The 16,834-nt window shown below is 44.0% G+C and overlaps 1 protein-coding gene across 2 annotated transcripts in view; it reads left to right on the top strand.

The window, feature by feature from the left end:
• The window catches only part of grm8a (glutamate receptor, metabotropic 8a), a 175,001-nt gene that overhangs the window by 119,534 nt on the left and 38,633 nt on the right, over positions 1 to 16,834 (top strand). For both annotated transcript variants that reach the window (XM_034290111.1, XM_034290110.1), the window contains exons 3-5: positions 1,197 to 1,332; positions 1,568 to 1,722; positions 1,893 to 2,030. In XM_034290111.1, the coding sequence (XP_034146002.1) occupies positions 1,197 to 1,332; positions 1,568 to 1,722; positions 1,893 to 2,030 (429 nt within the window). The remainder of the gene's footprint in view (positions 1 to 1,196; positions 1,333 to 1,567; positions 1,723 to 1,892; positions 2,031 to 16,834) is intronic.

The raw sequence follows: 16,834 nt of genomic DNA, 5'->3' as shown, positions 1-16,834 counted from the left end.
CAGTCATCGCCTCCAATGGATTCTCAACAAAGTATTAAAAATGAACATTTTATTTATGATTGTGTTAATTTGTCCAATTACATTTGAGCCCCTGGAATATGGGGACTGTGTATGAAAATAGTTACAATTCCTAAACATTTCATACAGTATTTTTGTTCAACCCCTTGAATTAAAGTGGAAAGTCTGCACTTCAACTGCATTTATGGTTGTTTCATTTCAAATCCATTGTGGTGGTGGACAGAGCCAAAATTATGAAAATAGTGTCAGTGTTCAAATATCTCCGGACCAAAGTGTAACTCATCGAACAAATTACTGGGTCAAATCTGTAGCATCAAAAGCATGATCACTGATGAAACAAATAATAAAAAAAAAACATGTTCTATCCTACCACGACCTACTGTTTGGGAACCTCTGCTCTGTAGGACAGTAACAGATGACCTATCAATACACAGTACAACACATTACATAGCTCTATTATCAGACAGACAGACAGCAGTGAAGAGCAGCAGAATAGAGGAAAACCCATTATCCTGGAGAGGCCATTAATCTAGTGCTAATGAGTATTTGTCTATGGGATTGTGTGTGTGTGTTTGTGTGTGTTTGTGTGTGTGTGTGTGTGTGTGTGTGTGTATGTGTGCGTGTGTGTGCGTGCGTGCAATAACGTGTGTGTGCTGCTCTGATTAAGTACAGTAATATAGAACTCCACAGATGTTCATTAAATGGTCTGGAACAGAACGAGGCTGGCCAAGGAAAAGGCATCACACACACACACCTCACGTTTTAGGACTAATTATACGACCCAACACAAAGTTATTAACGGAAACATTAAATATGAAAGATTGCCGCGTTCTTGTGTCCGCTTCAATATGTCCTGTCACGATGTGTTTGTGTAAATCCTGGATCTGCGTTGGTGGGTAGGTAACAGGCTGCCACTCCAGGATTAAGGACGTGACAAGGCTAATAGGTCTTCTTCTCCAGGCTCTCTCCCTTCGCAACAGCAGGATTCACATCACGGTTCTCACTCTGCACTCATACTGATGAGGAGGATTCAGCCAGTGATATCTCTTTCTCTTTTCTCCCACTTCCCCCACATCCACTCTTCCTCTCCTGCTTCTTTTCCCTTGTCTCCCTCCGTCTCTTTTTGTCTTTCTCCTTTTGTTTTGTTGCCTTCTCCACTACTCCCTCCTTCCCTGCAGGCGGGGTGTGTATAGCCCAGTCCCTGAAGATCCCACGGGAACCCAAGCCGGGGGAGTTTGATAAGATCGTCATGCGTCTGCTGGAGACGTCCAATGCCAGGGCGGTCATCATGTTCGCCAACGAGGACGACATACGGTAACATTTCTGTTGGTGGCTACAGCCCCCTCATTCTTGCGTCTGTAGTTTCTGAGATATTGTGTGAAATCTGTCCCAACCGGCAGATGACGAACACATCAACGTTGGTGTGGAAAACACGAACATTACACAACTTGTTTTTTTCCTGTCACAACTGTACCCCTACAAACTAATACCTCCGTATCCAAAGTCTCAGTGATGACTCCTGCGGTTAACCACCCTCTACATCCATCAGGCGTATCCTGGACGCGGCCAAGCGCAACAACCAGACGGGTCACTTCCTGTGGGTGGCGTCGGACAGCTGGGGCTCCAAGATCTCTCCTGTAATTGGCCAGGAGAAGGTGGCAGAGGGAGCGGTCACCATTATGCCCAAACGAGCCTCGGTGGATGGTACGGGCGAAAGCCATTTAAGAAACTGTTTAAGATAACACACCTTCATGAGGTTGACTCCTCTCCTCGCTACACCTTTCTTTCCATCTCTTCTTTTCTCATCCCTCTCCACTCAACACCTTGCCTTTTTTCTCCCCATTCATCTCTTTCCCTCCCTTCTCCCCCAACAGCGTTTGACCGGTACTTCCGGAGCCGATCTCTGTCAAATAATAGGAGGAACGTGTGGTTCGCTGAGTTCTGGGAGGAGAACTTTGGCTGCAAGCTGGGGATGCATGGCAAGCGCCCAGGAAGCCCGAAGAAATGCACAGGTAGGTCCAAAATGCGGCGAAGGAGGAAGCAAAGGCACGTGGGTAATGTAGGTCAGGTGAGGATGAGCAATATTGGTAATGCAAGGCGATTTTAGTCTTTCCAGTTTAATGTCTTTTTTCAGTATTTTGTTTCTTTCTGTATGTGAGGAATGCTAATACAGCCCCTCAGATTTAGGTGTTTCCTCCAATAAAGTGTGTGTGTGTGTGGGGGAGGTCTCTGTGTTGTAATTAGTTTCAAAGAAAAAGTGAGATATGTGGTTTCGAATACTCAGACAAAGAGTACGTTCTGCAAAGAGTTGAGGCTTGAACCTAGATAGTCTCATTTGGCCCCACGGTCCAGGAGTGTATGGAAAGAGTTGGCTGCGATTAGAGTTAAAGGGACCTCCGCATGCTTCAGGGTTAATTTGAACTCTCTTGTTTTTAACATTCCAGCATTACCGTGGTTAGACATGACTCTGAGGAGAATGGTTCATTGTCTCTCAGCTTCGTGCAAATGACACGCAAGATATGTGTGGGCCGTTCCTGAGTGGTGTTGGATGTGACAGTTTGTTTGGTCTGTAAAGTGTCTTCTCTTCGGACTGTGTGCGAATCGATGTGATAGAAAAGTGTGTGAAGCAGTGTTTTGACAGTGTCTGTTCACACAGTCTGGGCTGGTGCGTGGAGAAGGGTGTGTGACCGTGTGTATGTAGCAGCTGATATTTTGGGTCTGGATGGCATTTGGACGTTTTCCAGTGTCTGACTCCATCGCAGCTTGCTGGCCTTATAAGTTCTACATGTGCTAAAGAATGACACTGATTAAGGGTGCCTTCTTTGAATAGGTTAAAATGCAGCTGCTCTCTCACTTTTTCTCTCTCATTTCTTTCCCTTTATTCTTTCTCCTCTCTCTCATGCCCCATATGCAGAATGGGGCATGTTACTATTTCTAGGGGTTCTCAGGCAGAATTGTTATGTTCATATATTTCGTGTGCGTGTGTGAGAGTTTGATACAGTAAGCAGTTTTATCTGCACCTGTGGCGAGCTGCACTAAAATCATACCCAAATAAGTGAAACAGCAACACCTCTGGACATCGGCTGTGTGTGTGTGTTTGTGTGTGTGCGTGCACATACTTTGTTTCGTGGCCACACTGTTAATCCAGGAGCTTCTTTTTGTGTTTATGTATGCAACATGTTGTGCTTGTCCTTTTTCTCCCTCCCCCTCCCTCCCATTTTAAAGATATATATTTATATAAATATATATTGATGGTAGAGGCAGTGGAAAACCGTTTCTTCTTTAAGAGCAGTTCGGATTCGAACCCGCGCTGCAGTAGTAGATGTGCACCGGAGGCAGCCGCCTAGAGCGCCAGGCAACCTTCCCCTTCAGTTTAACTTCACGGCAGTGGGCACTCTTCAATGAAGAAAGCCGCTGTGTCTCTGCTGTGTCTTGGCACGGACAACCCTGTACGGAAACCCTGCCATCCCATCCCAAGTCATTACAACCACGAGAGTTCACTACCTTCGTAACATCAACACGGAGAGCCAATCAGCTGCCTTGGGTTGACCCTGCCGTCCGGGTCATTTTGATGATGTGTGCTTAGGTGAGCCCTCTCCAACCCTTTATTGGTTCTCCAGAGAGAACAGTAAGGAGCTAATGTATTAGACACCGGCCTGTGGATCTCAATAAACACGCACACGTTCATGACAGCACACATGCACACATTTTGCACGTCGACAGTCGCTCCAATCTTCCCCTGACAAGTCTTGAGTGGACATCAGAATTCGTTCTTTAGCGTCCCTCAGACACATCTCCTACTTTAGTTTGTGTGTGTGTGTGTGTGTGTGTGTGACCGCACGTGATGGTCTGAGGAATGAAGCCATCAGTTTTATAAGGGCTAAAGCTGCTTGATCCCTGAATTTATCACATTGTTTTTCCGGCATCGGGTGATTTCCTCACCGGGGTCTTAACGGATCTATGCACAGGTAAACGGGATTGACTCTGACAGAAGCAAGCGGGGATACCCACTCCTGAATTAGGGTGCTGGACAGCCAGGCTGGGCATGATGGTGGTGGGGGGGTGGGGTGCAGACCAGGGAGATGGGAAGCACTCCTATAACGAGCAAACCTGCTTGAATGAACAAACAACTTGACAGGGGGAAACCCCCTCGGTGAGGGTGAAGGAGAAAACCCCCTCGGGGAGGGTGAAGGAGAAAACCCCCTCGGTGAGGGTGAAGGAGAAAACCCCCTCTGTGAGGGTGAAGGAGAAAACCCCCTCTGTGAGGGTGAAGGAGAAAACCCCCTCGGTGAGGGTAAAGGAGAAAACCCCCTCTGTGAGGGTAAAGGAGAAAACCCCCTCTGTGAGGGTAAAGGAGAAAACCCCCTCTGTGAGGGTGAAGGAGAAAACCCCCTTTGCCTTTATTCTTGTATCGCGTTTTCGGGAAATAGGGCCGACCGAGTTAATGACCCAGTGTGTAATTGGGGCCTATTCGTGGTGAAGGAAATAGAAAGGCTGGAGACTTTTGGGTAAAACGCTGGCTTTTTGCGGAAATGTGATCTCAATTTGTTTTTGTGTGAACCGCACTGATCATCTTTCAACGCTCTTATCCAGGGCAACAAACAGTAGTAAATACATACCTTCATACTTGCTATGATTTGGGAATCAAACCCACAACCCTGGCATTATAAGCTCCGTGTTTTTCAAACTGAGCTACACCCGGCTACACTGACCTCAACCTATTTGTTTGTCTGACACACATTAGTCCCTTTCTGAACCAAATCGTTCTTGTCAGAGAGAAGGATCACTTGTATTCCTGCTCAGTCTCTCTCTCCCTGCCGTCTGCTAGAGCTCCAACTGAGACCCAGGCTTCGGTCTCGGCCTGCCTTTCTAGTCCAGTTATCACATCTCCTTGGACCTTCGGGACAAATCCTTTCGATGGATGACACGGGGCTCTGGTTTAAACCCTCTCTAACTAGAGTTGTGCTGGCTCTGACTTAGTCACAGATGGAATGCTGTCTTTTTTATGCGAGTGTGCGAGCGCGTGTGCTTTCGCTCACCGCGCTCGTAAGAGACGGCGGGGCTGGCTGCGGCGGGCGGAGCCGTCGAGGTCCCTTCGGCAGCACATCCATCAGTGTTCCCTTCGAGTAATTCTTCTACGCCATGAGACCCTAGCCACCACTACTACTACCATTCCATGTCAGCTGGCTTCTCTGCTGCTAGCTGACACATACCGAGACGCACACACACACACACACACACACACACACACTGAAAGAAAACACTTAGCCATCTGCAGTAAATCTAAGACGACACACTGACAACTCCAGTCAAAAAGGGTTTAAACAGAAACCCCATGTCATCCATTGAGATCATTTGTCTTGAAGAGCCAGGAGACTAAATATGAAGGAGGAGTAAGGCGAGACGGAGCCTGGCTCTCTGTTGGAGCTCAAGCAGTAAGGAGGGTGACCTAAGCAGGGAGATGAAAACAGAGGATCCCCTGCTGTGATGAGAACCCTCTGGTTCTACGTTTCTCTTGGCTTTGATACCATCCGAACTGCTTTAACTCCTAGTGAAGCAACCAGCCGTACCTCAGCTTCTGTCCACACGCTTTCAAATGGTGAACATTTGAATTAATTGCATTTGTGGACTATGTTTGTCTGGCCAACTAAGCCACTGCCTCCAATGCACAGGTGTCACTGCAGCCCAGCACGCTGTCATGTCAATACACCCTCTCCGTCCTTCATCTTTCTCATCATCTTTTTTGTAAATACATATTTTATGTTTCTTTTTGTGTAATTATTATCAAGACATTAGATTTTGGTTTGCTTTGGTTTTTCTAATGCATGAATGCGATAACACTTTGTTCAGTGATGCACCAGGGCTTATCAGAGACCCTGCGGAATTTCTGCCGTCCACACAGGAAAAGGCTGTTTAATCATTTAGCTTCACAGAGGTAAACGATGACATGGGGAACATCTTTTCTGTTTGGTGTACATCCCTTTTCCATCACACAGTCATGCACACATTCGAGAAAGAGTTAGAGAATGAATTAAGGAGAAAGAGGGGGAGGGAGGCATGGAGGGGGAGAGAGCCAGATAGTGAACCTGCCTGTTGATTCCAGGTGAACAGCTGTGCTAGCTCCATGTGACCCATCTGATCTTCATTAAACTAAACACCACTTGATTAGTCACAGCAGAGACAATTGACAGCCCACAGGGGACATGGCTGTACACTTGTGTGGGTGTGTGACGGAGATACACACACACACACACACACAGCATTCCAGTGCAGGGAGAGTGATGTGTGACGAAAAACCATTGCTCTAGCAATCCGATTTCACGGTCAGTCTTACTTTTAATAATAACACCTCTCACAGGTGACAGCTTCCTCCTCAACATTCCCTTTCTGCATTTGTACCTAATCTCGCTCTGTTTCCCTGGTTCTCTGTCTCCCTGTTCCTCTGCCTCTCTATTTCTACGTCTTCTGTAAAGTCTCGGGTTGTACACAAGTCAAAGGAGATAGGAGGGTAGGAAGAAGAGCGGCATTGAGAGGAGGAAGAGTGGGTTAAGGGGAGGTAAAGGAGGGGTGAGTGGAGGAAGAGGAATGGGGGGTGAAGTTAAATGTTTAAACAATATCTGTGAGGCCTTTATTTTCAGAAAGTACTTAACCGGAAAGTACTGCTAGCCAGCTAGTCACATCTTCTCCTCCTGAGGAGTTTCGGGAAGAGCTGTTTTTATACCTCTCTTTAAAGATGCATTTGAAGGTGATGGAGGATTCTCGTGCAGTCAGATCTTGGCATGTTTTGCCTTTGGAGAAAATACATTCCGACCACCTATAGAACGAATAGCAGTCTTTTGCTTTTTTGAAATGTTGGTCTATTGATTGTTCATGTCTAGTCTAGGCAGGTCTTCTTTTGAAAATATACATTTTAGATATTAGGTGAGGCCATTAGTTGGAGGTGGCTCATCAATGGTGGTTTTCGGAAATTGAGAAAGCGAATCAACACAAATATCTCTGTGTTCATTTACTTTTTGTGTGTCTTCGTATTATCCAACATTTAGAGTACGATGTACATGACATTTTTGGCCTCGTTGGCATGTGTGTCTGCCTGTGAGTGCCTTTGTGCGCATTGGACCAGTACATGAAGTATGTTCTCCCCTCCTATAAGGAGGATGTTGACGTGTTCAGGAAGTGTGTGATAAATGGCCATTGTATTAATCTCACGCCTTTTATGCAAATGTATTCATCCCCATCTGAATTATAACGCATGGTGTTTTTTTTGTTGTTGTTGTAATTATTATAAAATACTTTCCAATATTAATCAAAACGTAATTAATAAAATTCAAATCTTCCAAAGGGGAGAAGGTGCAGTGTGAAATATATAAATAGGAGAAAAATATAAACTGAGAGAGATTGAAGAGGAAGAGAGAGCGAGAGACAAAAGAGAGAGTATCTGAAGGGGGAATTGAATTTGCAATTCTAATTTACGTTTAATTGAGAAGCTTGTTCGAATCATTAGGTCGTCTGTCATCCGTGTTGCCATCAATCACTTCTTAATCTGCCATATTGTTCCCTACAGATATGTATCACAATACTTAGCTTATTACCATATTAGCATTAGCCTGTCAAACCACTCAGCCTTTTGGGTCTCTCCTTCATGTTTAGATATGTGCCCTCTGTATGTCTATGTGTGTTTATGTCTCTGATTGATCTACGCATGTCTTGTAGAACCTAGCATTGGTGTTTTTAAACGCGCAATTTTGATTAATTTGTGGTGACCATCATATGTAACATCACCTTTGATGTAATTTCTCATGGACAGACTGCGTAAACATAAATTACATAGATCCGTTATGAAATAACGGGAGGGAAGATAAGGCTGTGTCAGTTCTACTGCTTTGTACAAATCACGATATTGAAGATGCTAGCATTTTTTCACATTTTGTGAATAGGAGGGTACATTTTGCTCATAAACTTGCCTGTGACTAGCGATGAGGGAAGAGGTGGAGCTCTTTTTCCCCGTTTCCGATCCTCTTCTCTAAATACATTTGGACTTGAACTGAGCATCAGACTATACGTCTAGGTTGTCTTTGATAACCTTTCTGCCTGAGACCTTAACAGCGAGGCAACAAAAAGTATGATTGTGGGTCTAGATTAACGTTACCTCTGTGTATTTTATCTTCTTTATTATGGTCTGTAAGGGTAGACTGATCCTAGATCAGCACTCGCTTTTTGTGACAACCATGAATACCAGCCCTGAAGTAACATTCCCTCCTGGTTTGTAGCATCAGCTGCTACTGCTGGTTGCAGTTGTAGAAAGGCCCTTACAGGAAGTGATTCTACATGTAAAGTGGTGACATTGGAGAACATGTAAAGCAATATGATGGCATGAAACTCACTGTCCTGGTCTGACCGTGAGAATGTCTGGGGTTTGCATGCAATGGTTTTCTTACCTCAATACAGATCTCAAACTGCCTCCTCCTAAAACCAAAATTAATTGAATCCCAGCTGCTAAATCTAAGGTACCAAAAGTGAATGTGAATATTTTCAGCAAAAGTGAATCATCACATTGGTATCAACTAAGCCATAAAGCCTCTAAGTCTGTTTCCAAGTCTGTACTCTATGCATGGTATGGAATAGGAAAGTTGACCGAGGTGCTATTTACTAGAGTTGGTGGGAAACCCAATGTGAGTATAGCCGGTAAACTGCTTAGCGCCTACAAACTGCTACTAACACAGACTTTATAAAAATTCAGGCGACTTGGCCAGTCTGATCAGATATTTTTTTAATACCAGCTCATTAGTTTTGTCACAGTTTCAGTTTCACAGAATCAAACTAAAACCGTCTTCGATTTAACACAGATCTACTGTAATCCGATGTGAGATTATAGGCATGAAAAGTAATTATATTAAGAAAGGTTTATCCTACACAATACCCTTGTATGTTCCAACCTCCCCTAGGGTCTTGCATAGTGTCCATGGGTCTATTCATAGAGTCCTATGACAGTAACCGGCACAGTTCCTAGCAGGACGTATGGACAGGATGTATGGACAGGATGTATGGACAGGATGTATGGACAGGAAGTGTGGACAGGAAGTGTGGACAGGATGTGTGGACAGGATGTGTGGACAGGATGTGAAGACAGGATGTGTGGACAGAATGTGTGGACAGGACGTGTGGACACGATTATGGACAGGATGTATGGACAGGATATGTGGACAGGATGTAGGGACAGGAAGTAGGGACAGGATGTATGGACAGGACGTGTGGACAGGACATGTAGACAGGATGTATGGACAGGATGTGTGGACAGAATGTATGGACAGGACGTGTGGACACGATTATGGACAGGATGTATGGAGAGGACGTGTAGACAGAATGTATGGACAGGACGTGTGGACAGGACGTCTGGACAGGATTATGGAACAGGATGTGTGGACAGGATGTGTGGACAGGATGTGTGGACAGGACGTATGGACAGGATGTGTGGACAGGACGTATGGACAGGACATGTGGACAGGATGTAGGGACAGGATGTGTGGACAGGATGTGTGGACAGGATGTGTGGACAGGATGTGTGGACAGAAAGTGTGGACAGGATGTGTGGACAGGATGTGTGGACAGGATGTGAAGACAGGATGTATGGACAGGATGTGTGGACAGAATGTGTGGACAGGACGTGTGGACACGATTATGGACAGGATGTATGGACAGGATATGTGGACAGGATGTAGGGACAGGATGTATGGACAGGATGTGTGGACAGGACGTGTGGACAGGATGTGTGGACAGGACATGTAGACAGGATGTATGGACAGGATGTGTGGACAGAATGTATGGACAGGACGTGTGGACAGAATGTATGGACAGGACGTGTGCACAGGACGTGTGCACAGGATGTGTGGACAGGATGTGTGGACAGGACGTATGGACAGGACGTATGGACAGGATGTGTGGACAGGACGTATGGACAGGACATGTGGACAGGATGTAGGGACAGGATGTAGGGACAGGATGTGTGGACAGAATGTATGGACAGGATGTGTGGACAGAATGTTTGGACAGGACGTGTGGACACGATTATGGACAGGATGTATGGACATGACGTGTAGACAGAATGTATGGACAGGACGTGTGGACAGGATGTATGGACAGGACGTGTGGACACAATTATGGACAGGATTATTGATAGGATGTATGTACAGGACGTGTGGACAGGACTTGTGGACAGGATGTATGGACAGGACGTGTGGACAGAATGTATGGACAGGATGTGTGGACACGATTATGGACAGGATGTATGGACACGATGTATGGACAGGACTTGTGGACAGGATGTATGGACATGACGTGTAGACAGGATCTATGGACAGGACGTGTGGACAGGATCTATGGACAGGACGTGTGGACATGATGTATGGACAGGACGTGTGGACAGGACGTATGGACAGGACGTGTGGACACAATTATGGACAGGATTATTGATAGGATGTATGTACAGGACGTGTGGACAGGACTTGTGGACAGGATGTATGGACAGGACGTGTGGACAGGATGTATGGACAGGACGTGTGGACACAATTATGGACAGGATTATTGATAGGATGTATGTACAGGACGTGTGGACAGGACTTGTGGACAGGACTTGTGGACAGGATGTATGGACAGGACGTGTGGACAGAATGTATGGACAGGATGTGTGGACACGATTATGGACAGGATGTATGGACATGATGTATGGACATGACTTGTGGACAGGATGTATGGACATGACGTGTAGACAGAATGTATGGACAGGACGTGTGGACAGGATCTATGGACAGGACGTGTGGACATGATGTATGGACAGGACGTGTGGACAGGACGTATGGACAGGACGTGTGGACACAATTATGGACAGGATTATTGATAGGATGTATGTACAGGACGTGTGGACAGGACTTGTGGACAGGATGTATGGACAGGACTTGTGGACAGGATGTATGGACAGGACATGTAGATAGGATGTATGGGGCCCATCAGTAATGGGTGTCACATGTCCTACCTATTGTCCTTTGTTCAGTAGTCAGTCAGTACGATCAGGTGTCACGTCAAGCTTAATGGAGGATAATAGACTGTAATCCTTGGCTATATGATCATTGACTGCACCCTATGTGTTCATGCATAAAAGATTGTGTTCAACTTTTGGAGAACATGTAAGACCAACATCAACATCTTGGACTCATGCAAATAAAGAAAGCGCTCCCCTGACTTTGCAGTTTAATTATTTTGTTCAGGGATCAAAATTGGACAGAATCTAACAAAGTCGTAAACTGAAGTGGATTTATGATAACTTTTCACAAATTAGTGTGTGTGTTGGGCATGCATGTGAGAGAGAACAAATATCTCCCTCTACAGCCAGGCTTATTACTCCGCAGTCGCAATGAGATATGCAAATTCTTGTCGCCTTTCGCCTGTGTTCTCTCAGGTTATTAAAACACAGCACACCGAGCAAATCTAATTTAGCCCGGCTGGTGCTGACAGGGACAGGGAAAGGAATGAGTACTTGTTTGCAGAATGACCTCCCTGTGAATGCGTGGTACTGAGTTTGTGTGTGCATGTGTATGTGTGAAATATTACAGTCTCTTCCGTTGTCCAACTTCCCCCCGTGGGACGTGAACCAGTGGTTCTCTCCAAACACACTGGCTAGCCATTTCACAGCAGATACACGTCCCACGGCTTGTGTTTATGAAGAGGTCTGTACAGACAGACAGAAAAACAGACCATCAGCGAGACAGGCGGACAAGCAGTAGAACTTCTGTACGTCACCCTGTCAGCCAGGAAGAGAATCTACTACTGTAGTACATGATGAAACTGAAGGAAATAACCGCATTGTTTTGCTGCAACAACAGCTTGATGCACCAGTCAGGTAATTAGCTATTTAGGTGATTAGAGAGGCCTCTATGGCGACATCTGACATGTATTCATTAATTTATTTGAAGAGGTGCCTACCAGCAAGTTCTGGTTCTAAACTGCAGCATTTTCGTTCCACTCTGAAAAATAAGTCATACTGCATCAAACAATCAAAAGATATGCATCCCACTGGTGGCTTGCCTCTGAGGTGGAGCGATGTCGATCCTGATCTGTCCCTGGATGGAAGTGGTGTTGAAAGGCCAGTAGGTGGCACTCTTCCCTTCAACTAAATGCCAATGCCCCAGGGCGGTCATTGGGACATTGGCCTGCGCGGGGTCTGATGGGACAATAAATTGATTTCTTGACTCTCTGTGGAAACTAGCGATTGCATGGCACTGACCGTAGGAGTAGAGGTGTTAATCACGTTGTAGCTACAGATCTGGCAATCATACCATTACGACCGCCTAATTATCCCCAGCTTTCAATTGGCTCATTCATCCCCTCTCTTCCCACCAATAACAAAAAAGAATCATGCGTAATGTACTATTGTTCATGCATATATGATGAATAGTCTAGATGAGTTCTTCTAAATGACAAAAATATCAATGTGAACTTGATTTCCCAAACAATAATCTATTCCAAAGAATGTTTGATGATAATTCAATATGCGAATTATCCAAGAGTTTAGCATCAGGTTAGCAATCCAATTATATTAACTTATATCAAAACCAAGTCAACACAGAAATTTTTTTTAATACATACTAGGGCATACAAAGTATTGGTACAATTGGCTTGAATGTTGTTTCTGGTTAATCAGCTGTGTTTGGTCTCATCCTCTTTGAGGCCTCAGAGCTGTCATTGTCTATTCTTTATTCTAGGCTTTGCATTTGCTTTTGAAATCTGCTATTGGTGTTGTTTAACATAAAGATCCAATAGTTATTAATGAGTCGAAGAAGCCATTTTGAGACTGAAAATCTGTTTACTAAAAACAACAGCTTGACTATAAAGTCTCCCTTTGGTGTCTTTCAACAAGAAAACTAAAGTGAGTTTCAAATGGTCTTACAGGCCAAGGAAGACCTCAACAGTGGATAGTAACAAGTCAATCTCAAGATTTGAAATCCTTTGGAAGGTCGAGATTTAGAGACATTTTCTACTTAACAAGAGTCAGGCCAGTTGAATGATAAGTTCCTGAAGTATCCCTTTAAATCCAACTGAACCTGCTTTTCATTTGCTGAAGAGTAGATTTATGGCAGAATACCTCAAAACAAACAATAACTGAAGATAGCTGCAAACTATTGACTAGTACAGTATATAATAAGTAAATATTAAAGACTGTTAGATGGATCCCTCTGAAACCCTACCCAGACAGTTAGACAATAAGACTTTTAGATTCTAACACACTCTATTCTGTCAGATAAATATTAATGCATCCATTTTAAAGCATTGGAAAAGCTACTATTTGCTGGTCAGAGAGTATATTTCCATGATTTACTGTATCCATTATACAAAACTAAAAACACAGACAGTACTTTAGTCATGTTTTAATTTAACCTTCTCTAATAAAAATAAGTGTACTGACTCAATTGCTTTGTCATTACCTTCTCTGCTGCCTCTGCAATTATTGTAAAAATACTTAGATCTAAAAACAATTTCCAGACATGAGTGTATTTTGGGTTGACTACCAGGGACAAAAGACACAATTTCACTCAGGCAGCTTGGGGATTGGTACCAGCAAGCTTTTGTTTGGTGGCCTAACCCACTTTACCACTAGGTTACCCTGCTGCCCGAAATGTAGAGGTACATGAGTGTGGAGGGAACAACCGCTGACCCCTTTGAGAATATACCTTGTTTAATGGTTAAATGAATCAAATGTGGATATGACAAAATCCAGATGTTTTGAAGGGTGGCCCAGTGTTCTAGTGATTAGCGCATCTGACTAGGGTCTAAAAGGTCTCTGTTTCTAATCCCCCTACTGCCAAGATGAAAGCTAAGTTGTTTTGTCCCTTAGCAAGTAAATTACCTCTAATTTATCTTTCTCCCTTAATGTTCTCCCCAGGTCAAGCCTGCAACTAAGAATTGTTTTTAATCAACTAAGCATGGTTAAAATAAACTGAATTACAGAATACATTATCAGATCACTTGACGTCTTTCAAAATGTTATCTTTCACCTGTGCAACCATGTCAAATATTTTTGAGTTATCGTATTTATGATACTGTAAACTTGCTGTAAACCATTGCCCCAAATCTTATGACTGAACACAAAATGCTATCCTTGACCAATCTTCCATCTAACTTCAGTTGTCTGGCCTTTTAAATTGTCAAAAAAAATGTACAACCACTGACCAACTTTAATTTATAACATGAATGAAAAAAGTTGGCTTGTGAGTTTCTCCAAGATGACCATGTTTCTCAGCCCACTCAATAACATTCCATCCGGTTTTTACCGGTTTCTTTAGTGAAGCACGTTTTGCGGTGCCTTACTTTTGACCTGAGTCATAAGTAATCTATAAAGGACATAAGGTGTAATTTGGGAGCCCCCCATCCAGTCTGATCTGAGGGCTGAGGTTGATGCCCATCTCATCTTCTTTATGACAAGCTCAACAGGGTCATTGCTTCCTAAGCCTGGCGTGTGTGTGTGTGTGTGTGTGAGACCATCAGCCTGAAGATGACAGGGTCCGCTCCCCTGGGGGAACGAGTGTTACTCAGAAACAACGAATTCCAGGGTTGACACAGGACTGTATGGTTCTTGCTGTGTGACTAAGGCTCGGCGATGAAACAGTAGCTAGCCTTATGGTGTGCTAAGTGAAATATGGGAAGGGTTTCAGGCCGAGTCTGGTGGCTTAGCGTCGGTCCCCGGAGCTTGTTTACCGCTTTGGGCTAAGTCAGGATAATGGGCTTCTTTATTCATGTTTTATTAGCTCAAGGCAATGAGAGCTGTCTTTTAAAAGGATGAACTCACAGAGCCTTTATGGGATAAACTGTTACTTAGTCTGTTTATATACCAGGTGGGATATCCTAGTGTTGGGATGAACCAACCCACTCTCTTCCCTTTGCGTACATATAACACGGGTTCACACTTCACAATTTCGTGCTATGCATACGCCAAAGTCCTTTTTTGCGTGCAGTGCAGACGCGATCTCCTCCCATTAAGAACTATGGTGAATGAATGCGATATTAAAGTTTTACCTTTACCCTTTGACGTTCTTTCAAGAAAAACGTTAATCTGCGGCTTTTAAACGATTAGTCAATCTTCGGGAAATCCGTGCCTCGATGATGGTGACGTCAAATAGGTTTCAGTTGGTGCGTGTCAGTGAAACGATTTTATTGACCATTATTATTAATGGTGGGAGATCACGTCTCACCTGCACGAAAAAAAAGGACTTTGGCGTATGCATAGCACGACATTGTGTGAACCCGTGTTATATGTACGCAAAAGGAAGAGAGTGGGTTGGATGAACTGCTCTGGTGCTTTGGGGGGCAGCAGTCTCGCTGATTGGAGTCTCTGCCCTTGAACTGTAGGGACTGATTTCTGTGACGGCTCTTGTGGGATCATGAGATTCCATGTCTGTTGTGAAGTCAACGTCAACTCCCTGTTCCTATAGTTACAATGATTTCCATTGAATAACCTGTGTGTTTTGTGAGTGTCTTGGGTTTGTATATGCACAGTATCTCGCAAAAGTGAGTACACCCATCACATTTTTGTAAATATTTGATTATATCTTTTCATGTGACAACACTGAAGAAATGACACTTTGCTACAATTTAAAGTAGTGAGTGTACAGCTTGTAAATTTGTTGTCCCCTCAAAATAACACAACACACAGCCATTAATATCTAAACCGCTGGCAAGACATCCCAAAGTGAGAATTTCCAAATTGGGCCCAAAGTGTCAATATTTTGTGTGGCCACCATTATTTTCCAGCACTGCCTTAACCCTCTTGGGCATGGAGTTCACCAGAGCTTCACAGGTTGCCACTGGAGTCCTCCTCCACTCCATGACGACATCACGGAGCTGGTGGATGTTAGAGACCTTGCACTCCTCCAACTTCCGTTTGAGGATGCCCCACAGATGCTCAATAGGGTTTAGGTCTGGAGACATGCTTGGCCAGTCCATCACCTTTACCCTCAACTTCTTTAGCAAGGCAGTGGTCATCTTGCTAAAGGTATCCGCTTACTAATGCATCACTTTCACATGAGACTTGCCTCCTGTGTCGAAGCGGCTGTACAACTTGAGGGCTCAAGTAAATTCACCAAGACATATTTTTTTATTTGGTGTTTTGTTAAGTCTTTAGCCCGAAGTGAAAAGCTTAGTTAGAAGCTTAAACAATGCAATAAAGTGTGTTTTCCAATTTTCCGTTTTCTGTTGCGGTTCCACTTCAATAATTTCGATGAAAACTGTGAACGGATTCATAATCAATTAGATATTTTCAAGTTTATGCATCAAAGAGTTTGTGTTTTTGCCTCAGTCGTTTAATAGCTAATGACACTATCAGTTACATAAGTGAAAAATTCTACTGAATCACTGTGTGTGTCACTTTGTGTCCGTGTTTGCTCAACTGATTCAAAGTAAATGCCTTGCAGACAAAAGTCCCCCATGGACAAAAACAAAAGAAAGTGTTCGTATGAAAGAAGTCCAAAGGTCAATACCGCACTAGAGTTTGTTTGTAAACGTTAAAATGTCATTACAGTAATTGCTTTACAAATATCTCCTTGTACCTTTAGCAACATTACCAAACAAAAGCTTAATCTGTTCTTCCATATCATATATTAGCAGTGTTCATCTTTGTCTCCCAGGGGGGTTAGTGCAGCTGATTTAGTTTGGAGAGAGCACATAAAACTAAAAAAGGAATGACTCCATAACATAGTTTGTACTGAGTGGGCTACACACGTCTGCCTATGCCCACACATAGCCTATTGTCTTTAGCTCCAAGTTAGGGGTCCTA

The sequence above is a fragment of the Esox lucius genome, chromosome 23 (assembly GCF_011004845.1).
Source record: "Esox lucius isolate fEsoLuc1 chromosome 23, fEsoLuc1.pri, whole genome shotgun sequence".
Taxonomy (NCBI): domain Eukaryota; kingdom Metazoa; phylum Chordata; class Actinopteri; order Esociformes; family Esocidae; genus Esox; species Esox lucius.
This window is presented reverse-complemented; position numbering and strand designations above follow the sequence as displayed.